Source organism: Protopterus annectens, chromosome 8.part1 (assembly GCF_019279795.1).
Source record: "Protopterus annectens isolate FY-2018-M chromosome 8.part1, PAN1.0, whole genome shotgun sequence".
In the NCBI taxonomy this organism is placed as follows: Eukaryota; Metazoa; Chordata; order Ceratodontiformes; family Protopteridae; genus Protopterus; species Protopterus annectens.
This window is the reverse complement of record NC_056742.1, coordinates 174,228,985-174,245,744: the sequence shown is the minus strand read 5'-3', so window position 1 is coordinate 174,245,744 and position 16,760 is coordinate 174,228,985. Positions and strand designations below refer to the sequence as shown.

At 38.2% G+C, this 16,760-nt stretch overlaps 1 protein-coding gene across 1 annotated transcript in view; it reads left to right on the top strand.

The window, feature by feature from the left end:
* CLEC3A (C-type lectin domain family 3 member A) overlaps positions 1-3,468 on the top strand; it is a 52,818-nt gene extending 49,350 nt beyond the window's left edge. Inside the window, exon 3 of the mRNA XM_044081808.1 lies at positions 1,170-3,468. Within this exon, the coding sequence (XP_043937743.1) occupies positions 1,170-1,567 (398 nt within the window). The 3' untranslated portion in view covers positions 1,568-3,468. The remainder of the gene's footprint in view (positions 1-1,169) is intronic.
* The last annotated feature ends 13,292 nt before the right edge of the window (positions 3,469-16,760 follow it).

The window sequence follows — 16,760 nt, the reverse complement described above, 5'->3', positions numbered from 1 at the left end:
ATATATATATATATATATATATATATATATATATATATATATATATATATATATATATATATATATATATATATATATATATATATATACATATATATATATATATGTATGTATGTATATACATATATATATATATATATATATATATATATATATATATATATATATATATATATACATATATATATATATATATATATATATATATATATATATATATATATATACACATATACAAACACACACACACACACACACAAATATATATATATATATATATATATATTAGAGAGATGCACCCCACTGCTGCATCAGACGAGCTGATGAAAAAGTCATTACTTATCCTTGGCAACTTTAGATGAGTGTGTAACTTGGTGCATTTATAATGTAGAGCTGGCTGAATGAGACATTTAGCTTCCCTTTACTATAAACTACCTTCATGAGGTCTTTATTATTCAGTGCCTTAGACATCATGCAGTCTGTGGGGATAATTACCTGTTTTAGGTCTATGCTTGAAATATTCAGTTTCCTGAAAGAATAATCAGGCCGTTTGAATATGTCCTTGAAGCAGAATCAAAGTAAATGTTTCTTCTTGTTTAGCACCCCAAGTAGGTTAAATGATTTTAATAAAGGAATATGGAATATTTTACAGAGTACCAGACAGAAAAAGTCCATGTATGCTACCTTTGTCAGTTTTGCAGTATTCATTCAAATTTCAGCCTTGATTAACATTCCCCAGGTATGCAAATAATGTATATTCTTGTGTTGATTTAAGTATGAAAAAGTGTGGTTTCACTGGTGTTAGGTCAGGCAGACAAAATATGTACAACTGCATTTGTATGGAATATATGCAAACTGCTGTACAATGCAGTATAAGCCTCTCATAAAGACTAAATGTTGGTTGATATGCTCAACTGTGGTGTTGTTCCCTGTTTTGTGTAACAGTTTGTAAAATTTGCTATCTATTTTTGTTTACAATCCATTCATGGTGTTCTGTAAACATGTCAACAGTTGATGGAATTTCTTACTCTATGGTATAGAGCTACCAAATGACTATTATGTATGTCTTTTGAGGGTTTGAAAATGGCTGCAAAAGTAATTTAAAAATTCAAAAAAATTATTCTTTTCATTAAATCATTATTTCTTCTTGTATTGATTTTTATTTTTAGTATGTCTCCGTGGCACAAAGATTCATAAAAAATGTTACCTGGCAATTGAAGAAGCCAAGCATTTCCATGAAGCAAATGAGGACTGCATTGCACAAGGGGGGACACTTGCTACTCCCAGAAATAGTGATGAAAATGATGCCCTTATGAAATATGGCAAGATAAGCATTCCGGAAGCTTCAGAATGGTGGTTAGGTATTACAGACATGGTAAATGAAGGAAAATTTGTTGATGTTAATGGGATTGCCGTCAGCTTTCTCAACTGGGATCGCTCTACAAAGCAGCCAGATGGAGGAAAACGTGAAAACTGTGCAATGGTTTCACAAAAAGCTCAAGGCAAATGGAAAGATGAAGTGTGCCGTGATGCCAAGAAGTATATTTGTGAATTTCTTATTCCATAAATAATACTTAAATAAGTTATTTGTTTGTAATTCTCCTTCCATTCATAAAATTTCTGCAGGCTCTAAATATTTCTTCTAGTTAGTATATTTGCTTATAATGTTTTTTCCTGAACTTTGCTCTTTCTTTCTTTCTATCTTTCTTCCTTAATTTACTTCTTTTGGGCAATTTCATTTGCATGTTTTGTTTTGGCACAATAAGGCATACATTCATTTTGTTTGCTGCACCATGCTTCCTCCAGCAGGATTCAAGTGTACTACTTATAAATGCATTGTTCAACAGTTGGTGTAAGAAGGAGTGGTGTAAGCATGGTGTAAGAAGGAGTAAAAAATTTGCCCTTCATTGTACAATAACTTAGTACAGCATAGCGGAGAGTTAGTCAGCATTATGCTATACCATGCTTTGCATTCTGCCCAGTTGAATAAAAAAGTTGAACAGTGTCATGACTAACTAGAACCCATAATCTTATGGTATATAGCACAGTGACATAGATATATCTGCTTCTGAAGACTGCCCAGCATGAACACATCATATACTGTGTGTTCTCTACTGTATACTATTGTGGTAGGTGCAGTTCTAGATAATTCTGTTACATGTACATCAGCAAGGCAAAGCTATCTGGTTGTCCCACTGCTACCATGCTTATCAGTTTGTTTGAATCTTTTGTGGCATATAAGTATGTCCTACTGAGCTGGCATCAGGGGTGGGAGATTGGCCCAATGGTTAAGGTGTTTACCTTACAGACACAAGGTGCAGGGTTTGATTCTCACATGGGGTAACTGGCTATTCTTAAAATGGCCTGAAAGGGCAGGTAGCCTAGTACTAATCTATGAATCTATAATGTAAGAGCTATTTATATGAACTGTATATGCAGCATATTCAAGAACCTGCCTGATTTGGCACAGTGAGGTGTATTATGGTGCAAAAGAGTGATTCAGTTTAGTGCAAGACGTTTTATTGTACATAGTGGGGGTAAGTAGGATAACCTGGATAACTTTTACTGCCCATTTATTCTGGACATGGGTAATTATATTATCCTGTACATCTCTGGGATGGGGGGGGGTGTGCATAGACAAAAAACATTTTATTTCTTATTTTGGGATGAGTGGGAAGGACTCTAGATAGTGAACATCTACATTTTCACAATATACATCTTTTGTGATAAATAATGTCGGCGTAAGTGCTCAGTATAACTATATTACTACACATTACATGGAGGAGTGGTCTGGGGGTTGATGGGGCATGCAAGTGCTGCCTGCACAATGCTGTGAGGTTACAGCCTTGTGTTTTTCATTCTGATTAGCATAGTTACTTCAAACTTGTAGGAAACTCCTGCAATAGTACTGAGAGCATCGATTAATTAATGCACTGTAATGCAGCTAACTCCATACATTTAAGTCCATGACAGTCTTTGGGTGTAAAGATAAGGCTAAGTTATGCAATGATTTGGTTCGTTATGAATCGCAGCCAATATCACCTTAATTTTTTATTAAACTATTATAGCTCATAAACTCTACTTTCATTACACAAACTGCTTTTGACTATATGCTGCTACTTTAGAATTTATATCATTGCTCAAGCTGTACATTTTTATTTTTATTTTACATACTTTTTTTTAAATTTTCTATGTAAGACATGATTCTGCATTTAAGTTGTTATGCTGTTTGCCCCATGTGTGTGTGATTTAAACACAATGCTCTTCATCTTCTGCTTCACAAATGTTTTTAGACATGAACTTATAGATATGATCAACTTTCTAACAAAATGTTCTTAGTGTGCTGCTTAAATAAACAAAATGTACTAACAATCTCCCTTGCTTCATAAGTTAAAATGTAATGTGAAATCACACATTTGTGTTCTGTTGTTTTAAAGTGATATGATGAATAAAGCTCTGATAATGATAGAATAATGCTAAATAGGTTCATTGGTCAGCTTAATATTTGCCTTATGGCTAACTGTTAAATATTAAATAAGTTTGCATTTTTTACTCTGAACCATGTTTACTGGATTTACATAGACACAGCATATGAAACCCAACAGAAGCTTCACTCCATCCATGTTACAACACTGAGCTGTGTTTAATATTATATGTGGTGCATAAAGTCATTTGTTGTATAATACTTATCCTTCCCATTTGTTTCATCTATCCCTTATGTAACTCATAATAATGTATATGTTAATTCCACCCTCATATTATATTACTCACTCATTGTACTTCTCTTCTGTCACTGTCCCAACATCTGTTCTCTCTACCTCAACCTACCACAACCAGCTTCTCATTTAATCATTTTACCCACCTCCTATTATGCTCATTCATGGCTGTTAATTTTATCTATTGTTCTGTCCTGTCTGCTTTGATGCTACTAATATCACTTGCTTTCCTAGCCCTAGGCATTTCTCTTTTCAGCCACCTTGCTGTTACCAGCCTCTATCTCATTTCATCTCTCACCTATACTTCCTGCCCTGCATCTATTCCAGATAAGCAGAACATTAACATTCCTTTTCTTCTTTATTCGACAACTTGCTCCATATTGCCTTCATTGCCTGCCATTCATTCTCCAGTACCTTGTATCCCCACCATATACAAATCTTACTGACATCTTTTTTCTAATATCCTTGGAGTGCAATGCCACTGATGTAACAGCATTATATGCTGATCTCACACTAGCCCTGATATGTTCAAGCTCTTTACCATTTGTCATGCTTAAGCCCACTTGTCATATTTTACTCATTTTTCATTTTCCTTTACCCACCCTTCCTTGAGCATATTAAAACAACTGCTTTTACCCACCCTTCCTTGAGCGTATTAAAACAACTGCTTCCTCCTGTTTTCCCAAGTCATTACACATATACTCCATCATCCCTTTTTTCATTCCTCTCCAGGCACATCTCTTTCATGTAACACTCTCTTTTTTCACTTCTGTCTTTGCTCTTCCTTCTCTGCATCTGATCTCCTAATTAGTGCCGTATACACCAACCAACCTCCTATGTTTAATCCCAAAGTACCAATCACCTGTTTAGACATCATACACTACTTTCACTCCCCCTACTCTTGTATCTATTCAATATATCACAACCCTTTTTGTTTCCATTCCTCAATACTTTCTTGAATTATTTGTCACTGCCTTTCACTTGCCTAATTCTAATCTCTTGTGGTCCTTTCCTTCCCTTGCATCTTTTATGAATTTCCTCAGTCCCACTTCTGTTGTTTTCTCTATCTCGCTAAAAATATTCATTTCCCTCCTTCAGTCATCATCATCCTACTATATCTTTCAACAATTTTTTTTATTTTCCACAACTCTCGGGTTTTGTTATATGTTCAACACCACTGCATACCTCTAACATTCAGGCAGACATCTCTCTGATGCATTCTGGGCCCTCATTCATACATTCTATGTCCTATTTCTCTTTCCTCTCCATTTACACAAGTCACGGGCCATCCACTACTAATACAGCTGTTTATCTGAGACACACGTCTTAGCATAGAAAGTATGACCTCTATTACTTTCACTACCTCTGTTATCCTAATTACTGCTATCACCTTTCCTCTCCAATTATCCAGCAAGCCCTTTACCATATCCTGTAACTCTTCCCAATTACTCCTACTAGTCTCTCTCATACTGTTGGAGAAAAATCCAAATTCTATTTCTTTTGATTATGGTAGCCCTACTGGCTTTTTTATCCCCTACAAATGCTGTTACCATTGATTTCTTGAGCATATATACCAAACTCATCAAAACTGTCTTTCATCCAAGCTAACGTCTCTTGCACATCCTTAAACAGTCATGGCAAGTGTTATGGATATGTAACTAGGTGGTTGCTTAGCACACCTTTCAGTTAGGGTCACCTTTCTGCAATTTATTTGTTTAATTTATTTATTGATATATTTATGAAACTGCGGTGGTGGTGCTGTGGTAGCATTGTCACCTCACAGTAAGACGTTGTCCTGTTCGATTCTCAGCTAGAGTGTCTTCTGTGTGGAGACATGCATGAATGGGCGTACCTTCATTGGAGGTTGTGCATCAGGGCCGGCAACTCGGCATATAAAAATCTACTGCCAATCATTAGCAGACCGGAGTTCCGCTGTGGCGACCCCTAACTGGGAAAAGCCGAAAGACACAACATTTATTGATGTATTTATCATTTCAATTGATTGATTGTTAAAGTAAAGAAACTTGGCAGAAGCATTTATTTTCTTTAACAGAATAACTAAATAAAAGGCACACAGCACCTCTGTTCAAAGCTACAGTGTCCTATGGAGGTGGTACTGTAGACTTGACCGATAAGGTTACATAGATTTATGCTACCTCTATAAATAACATTAAATACATTCAAAATAAATAAGGTAAATCTCATTTACCAGGCAGAGAATTCTTATGTACATCACATATACATATGAAATATGAAGAACGAATAACAACAATTTATGAACACATTCAGCTTGTATAAAGACAAAGCATTATAATATAATGGTGAATTCTCATACATCTGTAAGTTTTATATAAAGGCTGGAATTCCAAAAGGGTTACTGCAGGCAGTAAGCCTTCCCACAAACATCTTTGACTTCCTAATAGCCATCTCCACCTTAATGCACTGATTATTGTCTAGCGAGGAGTATCAGTACAGAGAATGGTCTTGTCAGCTGTGGCAGATAGTAATGAGGCAATCTAGAGGAGTAGCTAATTCTAATTAGCCCAGTGCTCTCCCCCAGAAATGCCTAAGGCTATTGACATACACTGCTGAGTGATTCAGAGACTTGCTCAGCAGTGTAAATTACCATGGAGAGGGGGAAAGTTCAACACACTCATACATGGCAGATATCAACTGACTTCAATGGAAGAAGTCACTGTGCAGATAAATGCAGTGAAGTTCATATGATGAGACGTAGGGGTGGGGGGGTGTGAGTGTGTGTGTATATGTGCAGAAGTGCATGTGTATGTCTGTGGGGGCATAAGTGGAGTTGGGTGAATGTGTGTGTGTGCATGTCTGTGTGTGTGTACGTGAGTGTGGGTCTGCTTGCATATTGGGTGGTTGTATCATGAATCTCAACGTGTGTGTGTGTGTGTGTGTGTGTGTGTGTGTGTGTGTGTGTGTGTGTGTGTGTGTGTGTGTGTGTGTGTGTGTGTGTGCATATGTGTGTTTGTGTATGAATTTCCGAATGTATGTGGGCAGGCTGTGCAAGCAAGATGCATGGACCAAAAATCTCCAAAGTATTGCACTAGGTTTGACAGCACTAGTGCTAGAAAATGTGCTTTAGAGGCATGCAGATGAGCCAGTAATGAGGTCTTCACTGCAGCTAAAGCTCTCTCTGAATTCCATTTTTCACAGCTGTATAAATTTCACATGAGCACAAGTGATTTTTTTCTGAATCCTAAATAATAACTCTTAAGATCATATGCATAACTGTCTAGTCACAATGACTTGCAGCCACATAACTTAAACTATATGGAAAAAGGAACAGTTCTACAGAAGTATATAAAGTACAAATAGATATAAACAAAAGGAGTCAGGCCAACTAAAGTATATAATATATGCAAAATATTTATTGACAGCAGGAATGCATCTGGCATAATGAAAGAGTAGCGGAGACATTTCTGTTCTCATGTTATATTAGGAATCTATAAATCCAAAAAAGAAAATCGAAAAAGAAGTTGAGAAGCTGGATACACCACACAGTTTTTTGAACAAAATAATGAACGCTTTATTCCCAGTCGTCCCCTATGGACTTCATCAGATACACAACCCCTAGTAGACATTCATTAATATACATAGGTTCATTTCATTCAACCAATCATTTAATGCCTATTAATTCAAATCAACAAATGAACTTGCTTTACCACTTGATTATTATTCTTATTCATTTAAAAACACTGTATATATTATTGTTAAAACAATATTATGCAATTTTAATACTTAAATACTTTTTAAAAAAACTTTTACTAGTAAATCAAAGCACAACTTTGATTTAATTTGTTTAAAACATGCCTTTAAAAATATAATATATTTTTATTTTAAAAAAACTTTCATGAAACCCAGTTTATATGGACTTTAAATGTAGAATAGTGCCATCTGCTGGTCTTTATAATTACTACATCCACCTTTTTATATTCTAGCAGCTCTTAATTTTAATAATGGTAAGATGGATATATATTCATTTAGACCAGGAAATTTATTGGCTTCTAGGGCCACTTGCCACCATAATTCTTTGTAACTAATACTCTCCTCCCAAGGACCTCCCCTAATATCTTTTTTAACTTGGTCCAATACAAAGAATTTAAAATCATTTTCTTTGCATGTGAGCGCATGTCTATAAAGTGCATTGGTTTCTTTGCATTTACCCATTTCATACATATGCTCATAGATCCTCTTTTTCAGGGATCTCTCAGTTTTCCCTACGTAGTAGGATGAGCATTTCATGCATATTGCTAAGTAAACCAGCCCTATTGAATCACAATTAAAGTAGCCCTTACTTTGTAGCCATAGTTTCTTACTTTCTAAATATATTTTCTCTTGATTAATAACAAACCCACATTGCCTACACTTTCCACATTTATAGGTACCTACTCTTGATGTGTTACCTCTGTCACCCAATCTTCTTTCTACCTTTCCAATTTCCAAAATATTTTTTACGTTAACTGAATTCTTAAATACCACCTTTAATTTTTGCTCTGGGAGCCCTTCTAGGTCAGTTAAACTTTTAAATTTCTCCCATTCTTTTTGAAATAACCATTTCACTGACTTATTAAGGGCATTATACTCAAGAACCAATGCTTGCTGATAACTTTCATTCTCAAAAACTTCATTGGTCTCTGAATTTTGTACATTTTCCTTCTCCCCTATGATGGGTTTGAACCTTCCCTTTCTCCCTATTTCAACTTCATCCCTCAAGTTTTTAGTAAACTGCTCTGGGTAACCTCTTTCGTGGAACATCTGTTCTAATTTATCACATTCTTTTGTAAAATCAGTTTCAGAGCTTGTCATCCTTGAACCTCTGACGAACTGCCCCTTTACTAAATTTCTCTTACAGTAAATGGGGTGTCCGCTATCAAAATGAAGGAATGAGTTAACATATGTTTCTTTTCTAAATACCCTAGTGTCAAAGAAATCCATATTTTTATAAATCTCAATATCCAAATATGCTATACTCTTAATGGACATATTATATGTGAACTTCAAAAAGTCCGTTGTACCACTAATATATTTTATAAATTCTTTCAACTTGTCCTCACCTCCCATCCAAAAAATTATTATGTCATCTAAAAACCTCTTATATAACTTACAATACTCCATGTAGCCTGATTCAAAAATATATTTTTCCTCCCAATTGGCAAGTACTAAATTGGCAAAAGTAGGGGCACAAGCTGCCCCCATTGCCAAATTTGTTGAAAATTTATGAAAAAGAAAATTATTTTTCAAAATTAAATCCATAAAATGCTATCTTATCTTCAAATTTTAATTTTTGTCATTAAATATTTCTTCTTCAAACATTCTAATTCCTTTTTCATATGGAATGGATCCAAACAGGTCTACTACATCTATTGTTACAAAAATAATTTCTTTGTCAAAAATTTCTGGAGTTAATTCTCTTAGTAGATCCCATGAGTCTCTCAGTATTGCTTTCTTATTTTTCCATATGTGTTTTGTTTTAACATCAACAAATTTTGCCATGGGTGTAGTTTTTGAACTTCCTGCTGCTACAATAGGTCTAAATGGGGGATTTTTACTATCCTTATGTATCTTCGGTATACCGAAGATGGCAGGTATCTTTGGCTTACTGACCGTAAGGTATGCCACCATTTTCCCTTCTATGACTTTTTCAAGGGTCAAATCTTCCAGGATCATGTCTATCCGTCTATAGGCAATATTTATCTCATTCTTGGAGACAATCTTATATTTAGTTGTATCCATCAAAATGTCATTCATCTTCCCTTCATATTCTATGACATCCATGATCACGACCCCCCCCACCCTTGTCGGGTTTCATAACTCTGATACCTGCACTTTCCTTTAATTCTTCCAAAATCTTCTTTTCCCCCATTTCTAAGTTATTCTTATACTTAACCTTTTTATCCATTTTATTAATCACATTTTCCATATAACTTTCAAAGTTTTTTAGTTGAGCATGGATAGGTGGGTTGAATATAGATTTGTTCTTTAATATTCTTTGTTCTTCTGTCTTATTTATATTATTCCTATCAATCCCTTCCTTTTTGAATAGAAGTTCTAGATTCATTTTCCTCATAAACAATTTTATGTCTAACAAAGTTTGTACCCTATTCCCCTTGACTAATGGAATAAATTTAAATCCTTTTTCCAATAAAGAAAAATGTTCACCCCTCAACTGTATATTACTGAAATTGTATATGGTGAACCCGCCCTTTGTATATTTGTTACCTTTTTTCTTTATTCCTTCTGTTGTTTTCCGTTTTTCACTAGTCAAAGGGTCTATTACATGTATCTCCCCTTTCCTCTTGTCCCCCCATTCCTGTAAAAATTTCTTTGATTACCATTCCTAAAATGTTCTTCCCCCTCATATCTACCTAGTGGTGGAAATTCAGTGTCATAATCATCATAGAAAGTTTCAGTTTGGGGCTCCCCTTTTCTATAATCAACATAATATCCCCCTTCCTTCTTGTGGGTATTTTTGTGTAGGGATGCACCATTAAACACAGGTTTAGGGTAACTTATGTCCTTTTCATATTCTAATACATCCCTTTTTAACTTGTCCATCTTTCTGTTAACTAATACATTACATCTTCCATCTATTTCCTTTTTAAGTTCCATATATTTTTGTCTCTCTTCTTTGATACTATAAACCAGATCTTCCTTAACTAAACCATCAAGTTCAATAATTTGTTCATGAATCATTGTTAAATTTCTGTTGTTTTCATCAATAATGCATTTCACAATCTCTAAACCACAATTATTAAAAACATTTACAAGTTCATTGTGGAAAATAGACCCAATTTGTACATTGTTTGGGTATTTCCACGTACGCAGTCCCTTAGGGACTATTTTCCGTCTCAAACATTCTTTAAGATAACCATTTTCTACTATAATGGATTTATATTTATACATCAACTTAGAAGCATTGTCCACCTTTTTACTGAAAGAATCAGCGTTGACTGCTAGTCGGTGTTGCCCCTCACCATTTTCAAGATTAAAGTTGACATTAAAGTTAAAATTACGTTGTTCTTTCAGCCATTGATTCATTTCAACGGTATTCATATTAGAAACAGTACCTTGTGAACATTCCAATATTTCCGTCACATCACTAAAGTTGACCATCGTTTCCTCTGTCTCCGACTCCTGAAAAGCATTCGGAGTAACTGCCGGATCGAATACTGAACCGTTCGGTTCATCTCCTTCCCTTAGTATTCTCCCACTTCCAAAACAAGGTCTCTTCCTCTTCTGTCGTTGCTGCCGTGCTCCCAGGTCTTGAGCCGAGTCTTCTCCTTCCGGTTCATAGGTTTGTCAACCAAGGCAGTGAGCTGCCCTATAAGTTTCCTAGCCTGACTGCTGTCGTCGGTATTAGGAATCTGTCATAAAATAGTTGTTTTCTTTACCAAACTCTGCAACAGCCTGGAATGATGTTTTGCTTTCTGGTCATTACTAAACAAATGCAATTTTACTCTAGCAAATAAGCATCCTCCTCTAACTTTACCAAAGAAGTCAATACCAGAAGAATAATTATTTTTTATTATTCTGGAAGAGATACAAAAGAACACCCATGGGACCACTACAACTGACACTGAAAACAATGGTAAAAGGGCATTACATGCCACATATATATTCCTACAAACCTAGCTCTTTCTTAAACAGTTGTCATTTTAATAGCCCTCAATATATTACTAATAGAACTTTCTGTTTGTTTTACACCAGTTCGCTGGAAGAAACAAATAGCTGGCTACTTATCTAAACTGCCCCTGAACTGAATTTAACAACTTCATTACTCTCCATTCCTCCTTCCTTTATCCTTTCTCCACTTACCCTATACCCTACACCTACATCATGTGTATCTTGTCCCTTCTGGTACCATACCTACATCATGTGTATCCTGTTCCTTTTGGTACTGTACCTACATCATGTGTATCCTGTCACTTCTCGTACATAATGTGTATCATGTCTGTTTTGGTACCGCAACTACATCATGTGTATCCAGTCACTTCTCGTACATCATGTGTATTCTGTCCCTTTTGGTACCATACCTACATCATGTGTATCCTGTACCTTCTGGTACCATACCTACATCATGTGTATCCTGTCCCTTCGGGTACCACACCTACATCATGTGTATCCTCTCCCTTCTGGCACCATACCTACATCATGTGTATCCTGTCCCTTCTGGCACTGTACCTACATCATGTGTATCCTGTCCCTTCTGGTACCACACCTACATCATGTGTATCCTCTCCCTTCTGGTACCATAACTACAGCATGCATATCCTGTCCCTTCTGGTACAATACCTACATTATGTGCATCCTCTCCCTTCTGGTACTGTACCTACATCATGTGTATACTCTCCCTTCTGGTACTGTACCTACATCATGTGTATCCTGTCCCTTCTGGTACCACACCTACATCATGTGTATCCTGTCCCTTCTGTTACCATAACTACAGTATGCATATCCTGTCCCTTCTGGTACCATACCTACATCATGAGTATCCTCTCCCTTCTGGTACCATACCTACATCATGTGTATCCTGTCCTTTCTGGTACTGTACCTACGTCATGTGTATCCTGTCCCTTCTGGTACCACACCTACATCATGTGTATCCTCTCCCTTCTGCTACCATAACTACATCATGCATATCCTGTCCCTTCTGGTACCATACCTACATCATGTGTATCCTATCCCTTCTGGTACCATACCTACATCATGTGTATCCTGTCCCTTATGGTACCATACCTACATCATGTGTATCCTCTCCCTTCTGGTACCATAACTACAGCATGCATATCCTGTCCCTTCTGGTACCATACCTACATCATGTGTATCCTCTCCCTTCTAGTGCTGTACCTACATCATGTGTATTCTGTCCCTTCTGGTACCACATCTTCATCATATGTATCTTGTCCCTTCTGATACTATATCTACATCATGTGTATCCTTCCCCTTCTCATACCATACCTACGTCATTTGTATCCTGTCCCTTCTGGTACCATAACTACAGCATGTGTATCCTGTCCCTTCTGGTACTATACCTACAACATGTGTATCCTGTCCCTTCTGGTACTGTACCTACAACATGTGTATCCTGTCCCTTCTGGTACTATACCTACAACATGTGTATCCTGTCCCTTCTGGTACTGTACCTACAACATGTGTATCCTGTCCCTTCTGGTACTATACCTACAACATGTGTATCCTGTCCCTTCTGGTACTGTACCTACAACATGTGTATCCTGTGCCTTCTGGTACTATACCTACAACATGTGTATCCTGTCCCTTCTGGTACTATACCTACATCATGTGTATTCTCTCCCTTCTGGTACTGTACCTACAACATGTGTATCCTGTCCCTTCTGGTACTATACCTACAACATGTGTATCCTGTCCCTTCTGGTACTGTACCTACATCATGTGTATCCTGTCCCTTCTGGTACCATAACTACAGCATGCGTATCCTTTCCCTTCTGGTACTATACCTACAACATGTGTATCCTGTCCCTTCTGGTACTATACCTACAACATGTGTATCCTGTCCCTTCTGGTACTGTACCTACAACATGTGTATCCTGTCCCTTCTGGTACTATACCTACAACATGTGTATCCTGTCCCTTCTGGTACTATACCTACAAGATGTGTATCCTGTCCCTTCTGGTACTGTACCTACATCATGTGTATCCTGTCCCTTCTGGTACCCAGTAATAACAGTTCCAGCATCCTTAATTTCTGATCTGGGTTTCTCCGGCACACTGATGCTCCTCTCCCTGTATAGGTTCGTAGGTTCATAGGATGATACTAGGCTATTGGCTCGGAGGCCCTTATAAGCCTAGCCAGGAATTTAGTCCATGTTCCCTCAAAGTCAGCACCTGTTTCCCCTGTCCAGCAGGGACTCAGGTGGGATCAAAGGGATGTATTTTCTGTATCTCATCCAGTCATCTAGGTTACCCTTAAAGAGGGCTAGAGAAGTACTCTGCTTGACATGGAGAGGGAATCTATTCCACAGATGGGGTTAGTCTTAGTACCCAAATCTATCCTGCCAACAAGTTCTATTAATGTCACAGACCAGGTTAAGGCCTTGCGTGTGGGTTGTGTGAGTGGAGTTTGACTTACGGATATGCAGCAACTCCATCAAGGCTGGGTCTGAGATGGCCTTGTAGGCCACACACAGGTCACCTCTGAGCAGTATGTATGAGACTGAGTAGAGGGACAGGGCTTTTAGCCTGTCTGTATAGGATAGGTGTTTGAGATGCTGGATTTTCCTGGTTGAGTACCTCTGTGGTCTCTCCAGCTGCTGCATGTGCTTGGCAAGGTACATGCTGAAGGGGGCATTGTACTTGATAATGGGTCTGATAAGGGAAGAGTACAAGGATGTTATGACCTCCTTGTTCCTGGATGAAATAACCTTATTTATGAGGTGGGTCATGTAGAAAGCCTTCTGTACAATGGAGGCAATGTGGTGGTGAAAAGTCAGGCTGCTATCAACCTGGGTGTCCAAGTCCCTCATGACTGATTTCATGCTTAGTAGATTGTTATTAATGTGATAATTACTGGGGATGCCATTTTCCCCAAAGGTGATAATAATGCATTGTTTGGCATTCAATTTGAGGCCATGCTTCTGGCACCAGTCCTTAGTTCAGGTAAGGCCCTCTTCGAGGATGTTCACATCACTAGGGGAATTTAAGACAGCACCCAGCTTGCATTCATTTGCAAACTTGGTCAGCCACAGACCACTGCTTTTGGCTTGCAGCTCAGAAAAGTATATTCCAAATAGTAGAGGTCCCAAGACTGATCCTTGAGGTACACCACTCATTATGGGTCTACTAGTAGAGGTGGCTTCACCTATTTTGACTGAGTGGGTTCTATCAGTGAGCCAGTTAGCTACCCATCTGGTAACATATGGGTTGATGCCTAGCTAGGAGAGTTTATCTATTATGACCGAGTGAGGAATAGTATTGATGGCTTTGGCTAGGTCAAGGTAGTTGGTGTGCACCGTCTTCCCCTCGTCCATGGCTTTGGTGATTATTTCGAAGAAGTCAACCAAGTTTAACAGGCATGATCTCCCTTTGACAAAACCAAACTCTGTGGATCAAGTGCTTGGAGGTTACCAATGTGCTTGTTTATAAGGTCCATGGTAATGCATTCCATGGCCTTGCAGATCAGGCTAGTTAGGTTGATGGGCCTATAACTGCCTGGGTCAGTGGATGGTCCACCTTTGTGTAGAGGGATAAGCAGTGGCTGTCCTCCATTCACCTGGGATGAAGCTGGTGCTCAGGCTTTGATTGAATAGGGTGCCTAATCGAGCTGAGAGCTCATGCCTCAGTTCATGTAGGATACAGCCAGGGATGTTATTGGGTCCCATGGAAACTGTATTTTTGCCTTTGAAAGGGCATTAAAGGCCTGCTCCCTGGTAATGAGGGGAGGGGGGCAGGTGCTGGGGATCTCCTGGTTTACTGATGGGGGCAGGGGGTGGACTTTTCACTGAATCTGTCTGCCAGCAGGTTGATTATATTTAAAGCATTTGTATATGTGGTGTTTATTGATCACCAGTTCAGAGCAGATTTGGGTGTTACCTTTCAGACTGCGGACATATGTGAAGAAGGTCTTGTGATTGTCCTCAGTGGATGTGGCAAATTTGGACTTGAAGGTAGCCTTCGAGGATTTCACCAGTGACCTTATTTGTTGTTCAGACAAAGGAAAGATTGCTTCCAATTTGGCATCTCCTCCTTCTTGGTCTTGGACAGCAATTTTTTCCTTTTCTTATATAGTTTGTTTATTGCTGCTGTCCACCAGCCAGGTTTACTATTCCTTGAGGAAGATGATTTGGTCCTGACTCGTATTGCTGAATCCATACAGCTATGTAGGTGCTCATATACTTTTTTGGTATAGGCCTGGACATTAGTGCTAGTTCCAGCTGAAGGGATGGCAGCTGTGAAGCTGCTTATACCTGCTCTGAGGAGATTGTAGTCAGCTTTGGAAAAGCTTTTTTGTTTGACCCTGACAAGGGGAGGTCAGGGGAGATGGTGACTTCAAAAGTGATCGCTTTATGGTCAGATCTTGCCAAGGAGGATGACACTGCAAGGGTGCTACAGTGGCTACTCATGTTGGTTAGGGCCAGGTCCAGGATATTTTCACCTGTCATAGAGGTGTTGACCAGCTGATCCAATTTATTGGAACTGACAACGTTGAGTAATCTCTGGGCATTCATGTTTGGGCTAGTATAGGTCTTCTACTCTATGGTTGCATAGTTAAAGTCACCCGGGATCAGAGTAGAAGGTTGAATCTTGATGGATTCAAGTAAGTCCAGATAGGTGGAGTGAGCATCCTGAGTCATGGTTGGGGTCTGTAACTAGCTATAATGTGAATAGGTGTTTTGTCAATTGCACTTGAAGTGTCTCCTGTGTCATATCATCTGACCAGCATGGAGGTGTGTACATCTTTGAAAAATATTGAAACTCCACCTCCTTTGGCTTTGTAGCCCTCAATTTGGAGTCTGAAAGTATGGTAGGATTAGTAACCTGGTAAGGCTGGGGTGCTCTCCACAGCTTTGAACCAAGTTTCAGTGATTACACAAATGTCAGTATCTTCCAGTGCAAGGAATGCTTGCAATGAGTGCAGTTTCATGCTAAGACTCCTAGCGTTTAGCAGCATGACCTTTACATTTCATTTAGAAGAATTTTTCATGTTAGTAATTTTGTGCTCATGACTTTGGCTAAAAAAGGCACTATGGGGGGAGCAAGAACCTTTGCAAGAAGCCTGAAGCCCAGGTGAGACAGATGAAGGCCATCTCTGGCAAAGCATCATGGTCTGTCAATCATGTTCTTGCAGGCTGTGAGATACTGGATCCCCTTGGAATGACACTAGAACCTAAGCCAATTGTTAAAGCCAATCATTTTCCGTTTGTATTGATGCATCATTTTGGGTGATGGTAGGATGCTGCTTAAGGCTAGGGACATACCCGCTTGGGACACATATTCAGCAAACTCAATCATGTCTCTCTTCATATAGTCCAGAGAGGTACATCT